This window comes from Tachyglossus aculeatus, chromosome 11 (genome assembly GCF_015852505.1).
Source record: "Tachyglossus aculeatus isolate mTacAcu1 chromosome 11, mTacAcu1.pri, whole genome shotgun sequence".
NCBI lineage: Eukaryota > Metazoa > Chordata > Mammalia > Monotremata > Tachyglossidae > Tachyglossus > Tachyglossus aculeatus.
In genome coordinates, this window is record NC_052076.1 from 48,536,021 (window position 1) to 48,551,169 (window position 15,149).

Below are 15,149 nucleotides of genomic sequence, written 5' to 3' on the forward strand. Positions count from 1 at the left end.
ATAAATACGATTGATTGATTGATTGATTGATTGCAGAGCACTGGACGAAGCGCTTGGGAAGTACAAGTTGGCAACATAATAGAGACAGTCCCTACCCAACAGTGGGCTCACAGTCTGTGTGTCTCACACAGCGGTGTTTCACGAGACGGCCTCGTTCTAGCCTGCGGCATGGGGGGAGGCGTCCGTCTGCGTGCTGCCCTCCTCCCCTGCCCATCCCGACCCTGCCCTGGGTTGGTAGGAAGTCGGCTCTCCCCGCACACCTAACTCTCCCTGCTCCTCAGGCTCATCCTCCAACCCCCCCGTACGGCAGCGGTTCGTTTTCCCGGGGACGGCCCATTTGAAATAACCGACTTCCTCCCACCCCATCCGAGCAGAAGGTATTTGTAATCCACTTTTTAGTGTAACGAAAGCTCCGCGGTTATGCTTTAAAATAAATTATTTACGAAGTAGGCCGGGCTGCCGTGGCGTGCCGCTTCAGTCGGCCCCCCGAGAGGGCGGAGGCTAGGCTTGGATCTCGGGACCGGTCCCAGGGTGTCATTCAGAAGAGCAGCGGTTCGCTGTATAAGTCCGCATCTTCAGGAGGCCGTTGGCCGGCCAGAAGGGCAGCTTTCATCTCCGGGTCACGGTCTTCACAAGCGGCCAGTAACTAAGAGAAAACGGAGGTTTTGCCACCCGCCGATAGCGACCGGAGAGGAGCGGCGCTCGCCCGAGGTCACGGAACCACCTTCCCACAGCCCCGTGCCCATGGGAAAGGCTAATAGCTTATTGCTGCTTGTCCTGAATATCCAATAGCTCGTCTGGGGGTGGAGAACGGATCTACCGACTCTCCCAAGCGCTCAGTACAGTGCGCTGCACACGGTAAGCACCCAATAAATACCACTGACGGATAAAACTACTTGAAGCACCGAGCTGTCAACTCTACAGAATGAGGTGAGGAGCAGAGGATGCTGTCACTACAACTAGGGACGTAGATCTAGGTGGATGAGGTGTTTGTAACCTTTGTTTTGCTGGAGACGGTGGGCACCCACGCTCACACTGGGGTGGTGTGGAAGCCACCACCGGAGCCCTTCATGCCAGCCAACTTGTACTTCCCAAGCGCTTAGTACAGCGCTCTGCCCACAGTAAGCGCTCAATAAATACGACTGAATGAAAACACCAGGCCCCTGGGCTCGGGGGTGCCTGCTGCAGTTTTTTGCCGTGGAGCGCTAGAGGAACTCCATCCCACTTACTAGCGAAACGTTTCGACGTTGAACTTTCGCAGGTTAAAATAACTAGGACCGTCCTAAAAGAGAATCCTTACGTTACCTCCGTTACATTTGAGAAGCTCCTTTTTGGGCACCGGGGTATCGCACGAAACAGAAGCAGACGAGCTTTTCTTAGCAATCCTATGGAATCGACCTAGGAAGACAATAAATAGGCAGAGGGCAAGGGAGGTGGGAAGTAAAACAGTTTTTCAATGAAACGTAAAGCGACTTCAAAGCCGGACGTGTGGGTTTCTTACAGCGTATTAAGTAGGGGTGTAGTAAAGGTTCCTCTCCACTCAGGGTTTGGAGGTTCCCCTTGACACAACAGCCGGGTCGGTTTGCGACGCCGGTCAGAAGGACCTGGGTTCTAACCCCAGCTCTGCCGCTTGTCTGCTGTGTGACCTCGGGCAAGTCTGTGCCTCAATCCCTTCATCTGTAAAATGGGGATTAAGAATGTAAGCCTCACGTGGGACACGGATTGTGTCCAGCCTAACTGCCTTGAAGCAGCATGGCTCAGTGGAAAGAGCACGGGGCTTTGGAGTCAGAGATCATGGGTTCAAATCCCGGCTCTGCCAGCTGTCTGTCAGCTGTGTGACTTTGGGCAAGTCACTTCTCTGTGCCTCAGTTACTTCATCTGTGAAATGGGGATTAAAGCTGTGAGCCCCCTGTGGGACAACTTGATCACCTTGTAACCTCCCCCAGCGCTTAGAACAGTGCTTTGCACATAGTAAGCGCTTAACAAATGCCATCATCATCATCATCATCATCATCTACCCCAGCACTTAGAACAGTGCCTGGAACAAGGTAAGCGCTTAATGAATACCATCATTCGTATTATTATTAACTTGATCACCTTGTAACCTCCCCCAGCGCTTAGAACAGTGCTTTGCACATAGTAAGCACTTAACAAATGCCATCATCATCATCATCATCTACCCCAGCACTTAGAACAGTGCCTGGAACAAGGTAAGTGCTTAATGAATACCATCATTAGTATTATTATTAACTTGATCACCTTGTAACCTCCCCCAGCGCTTAGAACAGTGCTTTGCACATAGTAAGCGCTTAACAAATGCCATCATCATCATCATCATCTACCCCAGCACTTAGAACAGTGCCTGGAACAAGGTAAGCGCTTAATGAATACCATCATTAGTATTATTATTATTTTAGTAGTAGAACAAATGCCATAAGTCTCAGCCATCTTGTTGACACACTTTAGGCCGCAAAAGAGATCACCTTACCAAGCGTGCAAACCAGTCCTAGCGGACTGTAAACCTGATCCGGGGACGGATGTGTCGGGAATGTGCTTAGACACATCCCAGACGGCTGGAGGAAATGCCCTGTTCCTTGGCTGAGCGAATTCCATCAGGATTCACCATCCACCATCCCTTACCTGCTTCCAGGGTTCCCGAGTTGAGGCCGCAGAAGTCTCTCCTCCCACAAAGAGCTGCACCAACTTGAGATACATGTCGGTAGCCACGTATAAAAACGCCTCCTCTCTAGTAAAGAGCTCTTGATCGAAACAGGCACTGAGGCTGAGACGTAAGAGATATTAAAATCAAAGTGGGGATGAAATTTAGCTCTGTTCACTGCCCTCTTAAATTGGGAGGGAAGAACAATAAGGAAGTTAGCACGATGAACTGTGCCAAGTTGCTTTCTTTCCATTCCTCCCCCCCTCACACATCTGATTACCCCGTGCCCAAATGAGACAAAGAAAGCGTCCTGGATATTCAGACGTCTGACCCGGACAAGTCCGGACATGAATTCCCGAGCAGAATGTGGAACGCTAAACTGATTATCGTGCACTCCTGTCCGTCGGTGGTGGCCCATTACGATGAAATGAGTTAACCGTCCTTACCTGTAGAAGGCAAGAGGCAGTAATCTGATGTACTGGTCTGAAGCTGAGCTGAGTAGGCTTTGATAGATGCCAGTCCCTGGAATGACAAGAGGGTCTAAGGAAGTAACACGGCACCAGGGGGCACGGATGTTGGGAGTTGCAGAATTCCAGTGGGAGAGGAGGGGAACATTTTATAACTGCCCCAGCGCTTAGAATGGTGTTCGGCGCACAGTAAGCACTTAACAAATGCATCATTTCAATTATTACTATTATTCCCCAGGGTGTCCTGCAAAGGAAAAGGTCCCCTTAGCCCCCCAATATTTATTCAGCTGATTTCCAGTGGGTGTTAGATTCCTGCAGGCAAGGGGTTGGAGAATTATTCTCAGTGCAGAGGCTCCTGCTTCAAAATAAAGTAGTTGCTCAAAGCTGGTGGCTTATGAAAGACTTGGGATTTGACAGCCAAAGGAGTTACCCTGGCTGGGGGGGGAACCAGAACGGTATAACTCGGAATCTATGGTCGGACAGACACCCATCCAAAAGCCAAATAACTCATCACTGGCTGGGCCCTAGTGTTAAAAACACTTACAAGACAAGACTTAACTTCTTACCTTTCTTTGTTGACTGGAAGAGAATTAGCCAGGACATTCTCCTCCTCTCCAAACACCCCAGGATCTCTGAACACATATCTAATGTTTTCGGGAAATCTCCTCCTTCCTGCATGTTCCACAGAAGAGCGATATTGAAAGCATTCCACATCTCCGTGCTTAGTACAGTGCTAAGCGCTTAGTACAGTGCTAAGCGCTTAGTACAGTGCTCTGCACATAGTAAGCGCTCAATAAATATGATTGATGATCTCCGTAGTGACTCGCAATGGACTGAGTTAAGGGGTAGTTAAGGACACTTGACCTGCGGTTTAGTTCCAATACCAATCGATCAATGGTAATTATTGTTTGCAGAGCCTGTACTAAGCACTTGGGAGAGTTCCCTGCCCACAGCAAGCTTTCAGTCTGCCTCTAGTTTTTGCTCCTTTCGGCTTCAGTTTTCTTCTCAGAGAAATGAGGTGAAGAGCGGCTGTTACCAGCCTAAGCTGCAGAATCTTCCGGGAAGCATGAGATCTCTATAGGGCTATAAATATCTAAGATATTAAATTGAGTACATGCAAAATATTGAGCCTTCTGAATGGCATAATGATATCCATTTATATAAATTTAGAGTTTTGACAAAAGAGGCTGCAGAGACATCCCTATCCCATAGTTTAAATTGAGTAGCATTAAACAGCCTCAGACCTAATGCCACTTTTTGATGGGAGAGGAGGTCTAGTAATGGGAAAAGCACCTGGGTGAGGGGAAGCAGCCCACAATCATTGTAATAATTGCGGTATCTGTTATGCTGCTATTACGTGCCAGGCTCTGGGGTAAATACAAGATAATCAGGCTCCATGTGGGGCTCACAGTCTGCGTAGTGGGGAAGAACATCATCATCATCAATCGTATTTATTGAGCGCTTACTATATGCAGAGCACTGTACTAAGCGCTTGGGAAGTACAAATTGGCAACATATTTAGACAGTCCCTACCCAACAGTGGGCACACAGTCTAAAAGAGTGGGCTCACAGTCTAACATGTTTTGAATCCCCATTTTACAGATGAGGGAACTGAGGTACAGAGACGTGATTTGCCCAAGATCACACAGAAGACAAGTGGCGGAGCCGGGATTAGAACCCAGGTCTACTGATTCCAGGCCACAATTTTTTTCTTCCTTTTTCTTTAAAGCCCTGCCAGGTTTTGAAACATAAAACATCGGTAGTTTCAAATGCGGAAGCTCAAGAACAAACAGCAAGAATTCTGGCACTTCCAGAATGTCCCTGGGGATCTTGCTGTTTTCAAAGGGTCGGGACTTTAGTTTCAGTTTCTTCTGAGAGGGGAAGCAAGAGCTCGGTTACCAATGAACATTGGAAAAGCACATCTACTGGGGTATTTCTCACCTGAAGTAGTTTCAAAAAGAGTCTTCCATCATCATCAATCGTATTTATTGAGCGCTTACTGTGTGCAGAGCACTGCACTAAGCGTTTCTTCTTCCAGGCAAGAAGAAACCAAAACCAACACGGCTTTACTTACCTGTGGTGCCAGATGTGATGAGATGAGTCCCATCAAGGAAAAGAAGAAAAGGGAAACCAAGAGCTACAAACATAAACATTTGCATATGATATTTACATTTAAAATACAAAAAACTCCCACATGCTTCTCTTGCCACATTCATTTTCCCAAGACTAGTGCCCAGATGCCTATTTGATCATTCTATTATAGCTTTAATTCTATTTGTTCTGACGATTTTGACACCTGTCTACATGTTTTGTTTTGTGGTCTGTCTCCCCCTTCTAGACTGTGAGCCCGCTGTCGGGCAGGGACCGTCTCTAGATGTTGCCGACTTGTACTTCCCAAGCGCTTAGTCCAGTGCTCTGCACACAGTAAGCGCTCAATAAATACAATTGAATGAATGAATTTGGTGCCAACAAGGCTCACCCATGAAGGAGACAACACTGCTATTAACTACCAGAATTCCGGGGTGCAGTGACTGGAATTCTGGCTTCCCGCAGGCACCAGTGGAGGGGTTATCTAGTTAAAGCTGAAAAGGTTTCGGGTGTCCCACTGGCTCAAGGGTTTAACGTCCCGGAGGCACATTTTCAAGATCATGTTCTATATCAAACCAGAGCTCCAACACCCCTGCCAAAATCAAACTGAAAATGGAGGAAAATGAAACGTTTGCACCAGGCTCCGTTTTTCTCACTTATCTAAAAGGAGCACTTATCAAGCGCTTAGTACAGTGCTCTGCACACAGTAAGCGCTCAATAAATACGACTGAATGAATGAATGAATGAGGAGTGCCAATCAGAGTTTCTCTGAGAGCCCCCTTACTGTATAGGATTTCAAATCTTTCGAATTCTTCATTCTGGTTTGGTACTTCAGGAACATTTTCAACCCCCCTTCGTACCAAAAAAAAAAAATACATTTGGAGACTAATGCTTTCCACCTTCGGAAAGTACATCAGCTTATTTTATCTTCCAACCTTAAATCCGTCATAAATAACCGAGTGAGAAAAACCACCCACTCAAAAGTCGCCTTAAGAATTTGTGCTAAAAACTCTTCGGATATATAAGGCGGGGAAAGTTAGGCAGGTGATGCCTGGGGTGGAGTCACTCAGCAGGTCCCCCATCCCCAGGAGTCCTCCACTCTTCCCCCCTTCCCTTGAGTTCTACATTTTCCACCCAGTTTGAACTGTTTTTCTGCTGAAAACGCAAAACTGGGCTTTCAGCAGGTTCTAACTTGAGACCGTACTTTGCTCGCCTCTCCAAGGCTCAAGGCGGTTCCAGAGCAGGAATTGCTAGTGGGCATGGGAGTGAGGGTAGGAGGGATGGGGCTCAACTTGGAAGTCAGTGGTGACTCCTAAGGGAGTAGTAGCTTTTTTAGGGGGAGCTGAAGACCATTTGGGAGGCCCTCCCCTCTTTCTGTCTCTTTCTCAGTCCAATGATGGATCCCATCAAGAGGTAGAATAAGGCAGCATTCCTCTACCTCAGGCATGGGGCTTTAGCAGTAGTTCCCAAAGGGAAAGATGGGAGAGAGGGGAGGTAGAGGAGAGATATGGGGGGGTGGAGGTGGAGGGGTGTGTGTGTGTTCATTTGTTTGTTTTGGGGGCTGGGGGATGACTCCTAGGACCCTCCCAGCCTGCCCCATGGTCTGGGTTTTCCGGGACATCATCATCATCAATCGTATTTATTGAGCGCTTACTGTGTGCAGAGCACTGTACTAAGCGCTTGGGAAGTACAAGTTGGCAACATCTAGAGACAGTCCCTACCCAACAGTGGGCTCACAGTCTAAAAGGGGGAGACAGAGAACAAAACCAAACATACTAACAAAATAAAATAGAATAGATATGTACAAGTAAATAAATAGATAGAGTAATAAATACGTACATATATACATACTATTTTGCAGGCTGTCCCCTACTTTGTCTCCTCTCCAGGCACTACCTGCCATCCAGCTGAGCATAACTAATGGTAACTTCCTGCAAATTCGGCCATTACCCTCTGAAACTTCTTCCCCTCTCTGGGGACATGCTGTCCATTTTCCCCAAGTACACTTAATTAAATCATCTAGCTTTCTAAACTAGAAACGGCCGAAAGCTATGTTGCTCCTGAAGGTAAAGTCTGGCAATGGGCAATTGAAGCGGCTGCTGAAAAGCCAATACAGTCATAATCAGTATGACAATACTAGGAAAAAGATAGAGCTATAGACACTTCTCTTTGTCTTTAGAAAATTAGGTTGATGTAAGAAATCAGTAGAAACCTGGGTTACAAAAAACATTTTTTTCCAGGGGAAGACAAGAGTGGGGAAGAAAAACTGTCGTGTCTACCTGCTCTCTATCCTTTCCCAGCTTCTTCAGGGCATTGACCATTCTTTCCGGGGCTACTTGTTGGTGAATTGCAAAATAGAGAAAAGCAGCAGGAATCCAGACTGGGTCAGAGGTGGGGGAAACCACATCAGGAGAGAGGAAGCTGGAAAGAGAAAATCAAAGAGAAACTTATTAAGGCAGCTTTGACAAAATGCACTTAGAACAGTGCTCTGCACACAGTAAACGCTCAATAAATATGATTGAATGAATGAATCCACTAGCAGAATCCACCTCTGTTTCCTTCAGACAACTTTCACGGCCAGTTTATGCTTCCATCTTTTGTCAATGAAGGATAATATCCGCTTGTTGGCTCATTACAGACTCAAACTCAATTCTGGGACCTACAAGTATCTACAAAGGCACAGTGTTTTGGGATCTGCTCACTGAATAACACAAGCTTTCTGACATGACGTGAAATTGCCTGAGTTCAGCACTTCTCTGTCAGGATGAGAAAGCAAGAAAATTCCATAGGAGATGGAAGGGAAAGGGATGGGAGTGTGTTGGGGGGTGGGAAGGGGGAAATAACCCCTCCAGATCAATGGGTAGATATAGCATCCCCCCCTCCCCCCTCAACCAAATCAGCATGGCTTAGTGGAAAGAGCACAGGCTTGGGAGTCAGAGGTCATGGGTTCTAATCCTGACTCTTCACTTGTCTGCTGGGTGACCTTGGACAAGCCACTTCACTTCTCTGTGCCTCGGTTACCTCATCTGTAAAATGGGGATTGGGACTGTGAGCCCCACTTGAATTGTCTATGGTTACCTGATTACCTTGTATCTACTCCAGTGCTTAGAACAGTGCTTGGCACATACTTAACAAATACCATCATTATTCATTATTATTGGTACTCTGGCATGGATTTATTTCTTCACAGAGACCTTGCTTTTTCCGTTCTCCTTTGACCCCAAAACAGTAATCATCTGGAAATAACTCTTTCTGTTCCCCAAACCTTGTCCTCTTCCGAAACCCCGATCCCAGGCCTCCATACTCACCTCCAAGCAGACTGCTGGCCCACCACCAGATTTTGCAGTTTCTGAGGTAGTGGAAACTCAGAGTTCCTCTTCCACTGGCAGGTAAGCACCGGCTCGAGTCTTGGCCACCATAGCTACAAAGAACGTGAGGTCCCCCCCTATCAGATTTAGCCACTGAAAAGCCAGTTTTGGATGAAAGGCAGTTGATGTCAAATTGCCTCAGATCTTCCATTTGGGCGACTGGATAGTTGGCATCTAGTCTCCAAGTCCCATCATCCGGGCCTCTAATGGCTAGTACGGGAAGAAGACTGGTGAGGAAGGGTTAGCAGTGTACCCCTCCCTCTTTCAGAAGTGGTCTCTAAAATGCAGCTCACTAGGATGGGAAGAATTCCACCCTACCCAGTTACATCGCTCTTCTGGCCTGTTAGGCCAAATTTCTTGGTCTTTTACCGACGATGAGTCATTGCCACTCCCAATATTCATGTGGTAAGGTGTCCTGGGATTTTGTGTGTGATTTTGTGTCCCGGAACCCTCTCCATCTCCACCTTTAAAAAATCTGACCAATTTCAGACCTGACCAAGGTGAGCTTAGAGGAAATCAGGCACTTGGAAGGCTTCCGGGACTCTTGGCTCCATTTGGAGTCATTTTGCCTGTTTTACAAGACAGACAGCCCTGGTAGTTCTACCTGGGGAAGAGAAGGTCTGAGTCGACTGACCAGGAGACTGGCTGAAAACAGGTCTTTTGAAAATTTTGCAGGTCAACAGATTTTTTTTTCACTCTAGGGAAGTTCTCCTAATATTCCGTGTCAAATCCAATTCCCCACTTTGTTCTAAGGCAAAATGTCCCTTGAAATGTGCTCTTTGAGTAAGAGCTTCAAATAGGGAGGCAAGGGCTGCCAAAATTAAGCACAACTACACCACAAGGGACAACCTTTTTGTGTGCCCAAGGTGACTGAGGCTGTGGACCTGCATTTGGCCCTTTCAGCCACATAAGCTGTCAGAGGTGGATTTCACCGTGAGTGGTTTCTCTGAATACGAAAGGGTAATATAAAAGACCTATATCAGCAAAGGGTAGACCAATTGCTCTAAAAAACAGAAACAGACAATGGAAACTGGAAGAGCAGATTGTCGGCTAAGGACGGGACGCAGTGGCCCTTTCTGAAACAGTCGGACGTGGATTCCCGAACCTGAGCCAGAGCAAAAGCGCCACTAACTATACGGGTTCAGATTAAGGCATGAAATAAAAACGTTTTCCCTTATTTTTGTTTTGGCGTAAAAAGAAAAAATACGAGAAAGCTTACTCTCTTACCACGGCAGAGATGAGGATAATTGGACATTTGGTTTGACAGGCAGTCAGAACTGAGTTAACCTCTAGGGCTGGATCTTTGCAACTTAAACAGGCACTCAGGAGACCCTGGAATGGAAAATAAAAAAGACCACAGATTCAAGGCCAGAGGCATAAAGAAACGAAATCCAAAATGGGGAATATAGAAGTAGCCATGACAACAGAACAGATTTGCCAGAAACGGCTTTTATTTCCTCCCTTCAAATGGTAGCTTGTTGCCCCTGTGACAATGCTGAAGATTAGGCTAGCAATTAGCTAATTAGCTATTAGGATAGCTGCAGAATAGGGTATGATTTCTGTGAATCACTCCTATCCCTTTCACCCTGGATATGTACAGAACAGACTAAAACCTCTGGAAATCATGGATTAATCGTGGACTCTTAGAAATACGGACCATTCTATTTATCACAGCTCATGCGATTCAGTCCGATAAATCGGCAGCAAAACTGCTTTCAGAGTGAGCAGTGGAAGAGAGAGATCCTCCGGGAAAAGAGATAGTTACCCTGAAGAAGTGGGCAGTGATGTCATGGGTGAGGGCATATCCTCTGGCACAAAAGTTCCTCTGCAACAACAAAATACAGATGAGGATTCAGTAACGAATCATTTTTCAACACTGCGTAGTCCCTTCAAGTCAAATGTATTCATTTCCTTGAATAAAAAGAAGAAAAAAAAACACTCTTCCTTCCTATTACCTCAGACTTCCATACTGGAGAAACAAGGGTGAAGAAAGGAAGATCAAAAGAGAAAGTCAGAGATGAAAGAGAAAGACAAACACTTAATTATCCAGCAGCTTTTTGTTTCTAGCAGCCTGGAGGAGCTCATTAACATTTAGAATGTCATCACACAAGAAGTCCCAGGACCATTTATTATTATTAATGACATTTATTAAGTGCTTACTATGTGCCACGCACTGTTTTTTTTTTTTTTTATATAGCATTTATTAAGTGCTTACTATGTGCAAAGCACTGTTCTAAGCGCTGGGAAGGTTACAAGGTGATCAGGTTGTCCCACGGGGGGGCTCACAGTCTTAATCCCCATTGTACAGATGAGGGAACTGAGGCACAGGAAAGTCAAGTGACTTGCCCAAAGTCACACAGCTGATAAGTGACAGAGCTGGAATTCGAACCCATGACCTCTGACTCCAAAGCCCATGCTCTTTCCACTGAGCCACGCTGCTTCTCTGCAGCTAATCAGGCTGGACATAATCCATTTGAAAGTTGAAATCAAGTATTACTCGACTGAAAAGTGAAGTTTACTCCAGTCTTGCAAATCAATTCTTACAGCATCAGTGAGTCTTATAAAAACTAGTAGACTATATAAATTCTTACCTGCAAGGCTGGAATAAAACCCTGACGTTCATGGGAACTAGGGAATATCTATTTTTCTGCAAACAAGCGCCAGCCGCTAAGGAGTCCGCAGCCAAGCCTGGTCCGTGTCAGAACTACCCGCCTAACATCCTCCTGGCAGTAATATCCTTTTCAAGTGGCAGAGTCAGGATTTGAACTCAGTTCCTTCTGACTGCCAGGCACAAGATCTACCCACTGGGCCACAATGCTTCTCTGTTATTTTTTTTTTTTTGCCTCTGATGGGTTCTGGGGCCCAGCCCCAGCCCGCCCCAAGCTCCGAACTTCTCACCCTCCCACTGAGAAATGCAGGGGGAAGAGATGGGAACTCTCCAGGCTCACCCCAACACCTACAAAGAAAAATTAGCACCCCGATTCCTCTCTGACCCTTTGTCAATCCCTAAGTGACAGAAACCTTCGCTCACCCTTTTCTTTTTCGCCTGTATCATCCCTAGTCCCTCCTCTGCTGAACTCATTTCCTACTTTGGGAATGCATTTTAAAGTGGAGAGTTCCAGTCCCTAATCTTTAACCAATAAACTGTTTTTCAAAAGGCTTCAAATAATCCCAACTCCCTCTTCTTCCAGTCCCCTCTCGGGTTTAAAAATAACAATTGAAATTTGGGAAGGTGCAAATGTCCTTGAGGGAGAGGCAGACAGAATATTCTGGGACTGCATCCTACCAGGCAATGTGAGGACTACTGTTGAAAAGCGAGATTTTTGAGGTGGGCTTTGAAAGCATGTCCCTTTATAAACACTATATCAACAGCGCAATTCCAAAAGTGAGTTAGTTCATCACAACAAGCATACTGGGTTCATCGCTCAGCCCAATTAGCGAAAGAACAACGCGTGTCAAAAAGAGATGACCTACTGGACTACTGCATCATCATCATCATCATCATCAATCGTATTTATTGAGCGCTTACTATGTGCAGAGCACTGTACTAAGCGCTTGGGAAGTACAAATTGGCAACATATAGAGACAGTATACTGCAGAGGCGATGGGCTTCAGAGGTCGAGTTCCTCTCCAGTAATAATAATTATGGTATTTGTTAAGCGCTTACTATGTGCTAAGCACTGTTCTAAGCGCTGGAGTAGATACAAGGTAATCAGGTTGCCCCAAGTGGGGCTCACAGTCCTAATCCCCATTTTACAGATGAGGTTACTGAGGCACAGAGAAGTTAAGTGACCTGCCCAAAATCACACAGCAGACAAATGGCAGAGCCGGGATTAGAACCCACGTCCTCTGACTCCCAAGCCCGGGCTCTTTCCACTGAGCCACGCTGCTTCGGTAGAAAGAAGGGTCCCAAACCGAGGGGCTCTTTTTGCACCACATCCCCGGAGATACTCGTCCAACTGAGGTTTGTGTGATTGTCCCCTGGCTCCCAAATAGATCAGATGCGGCTGATTCTCCCCCTTTCAGACTGTGAGCCCACTATTGGGTAGGGACTGTCTCTATATGTTGCCAATTTGTACTTCCCAAGCGCTTAGTACAGTGCTCTGCACATAGTAAGCGCTCAACAAATACAATTGATGATGATGATGATGCGGCTCCGCCCGATGCTGGCTAGTTGGATCAGCCTTTCCACCGAGGCACAACTAGAACCAGGCAAACGTCTGCCCCCAAATCAGAGCACCTACAATGCTCAGGGCGCTGCATCGATACACACTCAGGTACAACTGAAGAATAAAACACATGGTTTCTATGTTTGAAGAGCTTTTTCCCTCGGCGGGGCTGGAGAGGAGTTCTTCACTCGGTCATATTCATTGAGCACTTATTATACTCTCCTAAGCATTATTGAGCACATAAGTGCTCAATAAATAGGATTGAATGAATGAATTGGGAGAAGACAATGGAACAGTAAAACAGACAGTTCCCTGCCAACGATGAGCTTGTATCCCCCTCCAGCGCTTGGAACAGTGCTCTGCACATAGTGAGCGCTTAACAAATGCCATCATTATTATTATTATTAAAATGGAGATTAAGACTGTGAGCCCCATGTGGGACAACTTAATCACCTTGTATCCCTCCCCAGCGCTTAGAACAGTGCTCTGCACATAGTAAGCGCTTAACAGATGCCATCATTATTATTATTATTATTATTATTAAAATGGAGATTAAGACTGTGAGCCCCATGTGGGACAACTTAATCACCTTGTATCCCTCCCCAGCGCTTAGAACAGTGCTCTGCACATAGTAAGCGCTTAACAAATGCCATCATTATTATTATTATTATTATTAAAATGGAGATTAAGACTGTGAGCCCCACGTGGGACAACTTAATCACCTTGTATCCCTCCCCAGCGCTTAGAACAGTGCTCTGCACATAGTAAGCGCTTAACAAATGCCATTATTATTATTATTATTATTATTAAAATGGAGATTAAGACTGTGAGCCCCACGTGGGACAACTTAATCACCTTGTATCCCTCCCCAGCGCTTAGAACAGTGCTCTGCACATAGTAAGCGCTTAACAAATGCCATCATTATTATTATTATTAAAATAGAGATTAAGACTGTGAGCCCCATGTGGGACAACTTAATCACCTTGTATCCCTCCCCAGCGCTTAGAACAGTGCTCTGCACATAGTAAGCACTTAACAAATGCCATCATTATTATTATTATTAAAATGGAGATTAAGACTGTGAGCCCCACATGGGACAACTTAATCACCTTGTATCCCTCCCCAGCACTTAGAACAGTGCTCTGCACATAGTAAGCGCTTAACTAATGCCATCATTATTATTATTATTAAAATGGAGATTAAGACTGTGAGCCCCATGTGGGACAACTTAATCACCTTGTATCCCCCCCCCAGCGCTTAGAACAGTGCTCTGCACATAGTAAGCGCTTAACAAATGCCATTATTATTATTATTATTATAAAACCGTGGTGATTTCTAGAGTTCTGCAAGTATGTGCTGATTTCTACAGGTTTCTTCACAGTAGCCTATAGTGCTTAGCTGAGATAACCAGCGCTTAGAACAGTGCTTGGCACATAGTAAGCGCTTAACAAATACCATCATAATAATCATAACCCAAACCCATTTAAACTCACTATGACCCGGGGTCGGGATACTGAGTTTGCCACTGATAAAGTCGACAGCCTCGCAGTGCTAAACTCAGAATATCATACACACCAGTTCTGTGTTGACAAAGTGAAAGAAGTCTTCACAGTCCAAGGCAACTTGTTGTCCTTCTTGGCGTTTGATGAGAACCGAAGGAGGAAGGCTCAGGATGATTCTAGAGGGAATAGTAAAATTACTTCTGATAATAATAACAATAATAATTAGCAATAATAATTGTGATTGTGGCACTTGTTATGCACTACTACGTGCTAGGCATTTTACTAAACGCCGGAGTGGATACAAGCAAATTGGGTTGGGCACAGCCCCTGTCCCGCCAAGAGCTCACAGTCTCAATCCCCATTTTACAGATGAGGTAACAGGCACAGAGAAGTGAAGTGACTTGCCCTAGGTCACACAGCAGACAAGTGGTAATAATAATAATGATGGCATTTGTTAAGCGCTTACTATGTGCAAAGCACTGTTCTAAGCACTGGGGGGTTACAAGGTGATCAGGTTGTCCCACGTGGGGCTCACAGTCACCATCCCCATTTTCCAGATGAGGTAACTGAGGCTCCGAGAAGTGAAGTGACTTGTCCAAGGTCACACAGCAGATGTGGCGGAGCCGGGACTCGAACCCATGACCTCTGACTGCAAAGTCCGTGCTCCTTCCACTGAGCCAGCCGGGATTGGAGCCCCTGACCTTCTGACTCCCAAGACCGTGCTCTATCCACTATGCCTTGCTACTTCTCCTCATATTAGTAACAATAATTAGTAATAATACCACTTTAAATAAATCACTTGAGAGTCTACAGACCGTAATGTCAGAATCACAGTTTGAGTAAAATAGTGCATAGCTCACTAGTAGGTTGGCGTTTTGTCAGTGGGACACTTAGAC

The 15,149-nt window shown here is 45.8% G+C and overlaps 1 protein-coding gene across 1 annotated transcript in view; it reads right to left on the reverse strand.

Annotated features, from left to right (window-relative positions):
• Positions 1 to 48: 48 nt before the first annotated feature.
• FANCA (FA complementation group A) overlaps positions 49 to 15,149 on the reverse strand; it is a 69,997-nt gene continuing 54,896 nt past the window's right edge. Inside the window, exons 33-43 of the mRNA XM_038754634.1 lie at positions 14,327 to 14,429; positions 10,348 to 10,407; positions 9,810 to 9,914; positions 8,523 to 8,635; positions 7,494 to 7,635; positions 5,201 to 5,263; positions 3,693 to 3,798; positions 3,106 to 3,181; positions 2,641 to 2,782; positions 1,306 to 1,398; positions 49 to 646 (exon numbers count right to left, since the gene is read on the reverse strand). Coding sequence (XP_038610562.1) covers positions 539 to 646; positions 1,306 to 1,398; positions 2,641 to 2,782; positions 3,106 to 3,181; positions 3,693 to 3,798; positions 5,201 to 5,263; positions 7,494 to 7,635; positions 8,523 to 8,635; positions 9,810 to 9,914; positions 10,348 to 10,407; positions 14,327 to 14,429 — 1,111 coding nt within the window. The 3' untranslated portion in view covers positions 49 to 538. The remainder of the gene's footprint in view (positions 647 to 1,305; positions 1,399 to 2,640; positions 2,783 to 3,105; positions 3,182 to 3,692; positions 3,799 to 5,200; positions 5,264 to 7,493; positions 7,636 to 8,522; positions 8,636 to 9,809; positions 9,915 to 10,347; positions 10,408 to 14,326; positions 14,430 to 15,149) is intronic.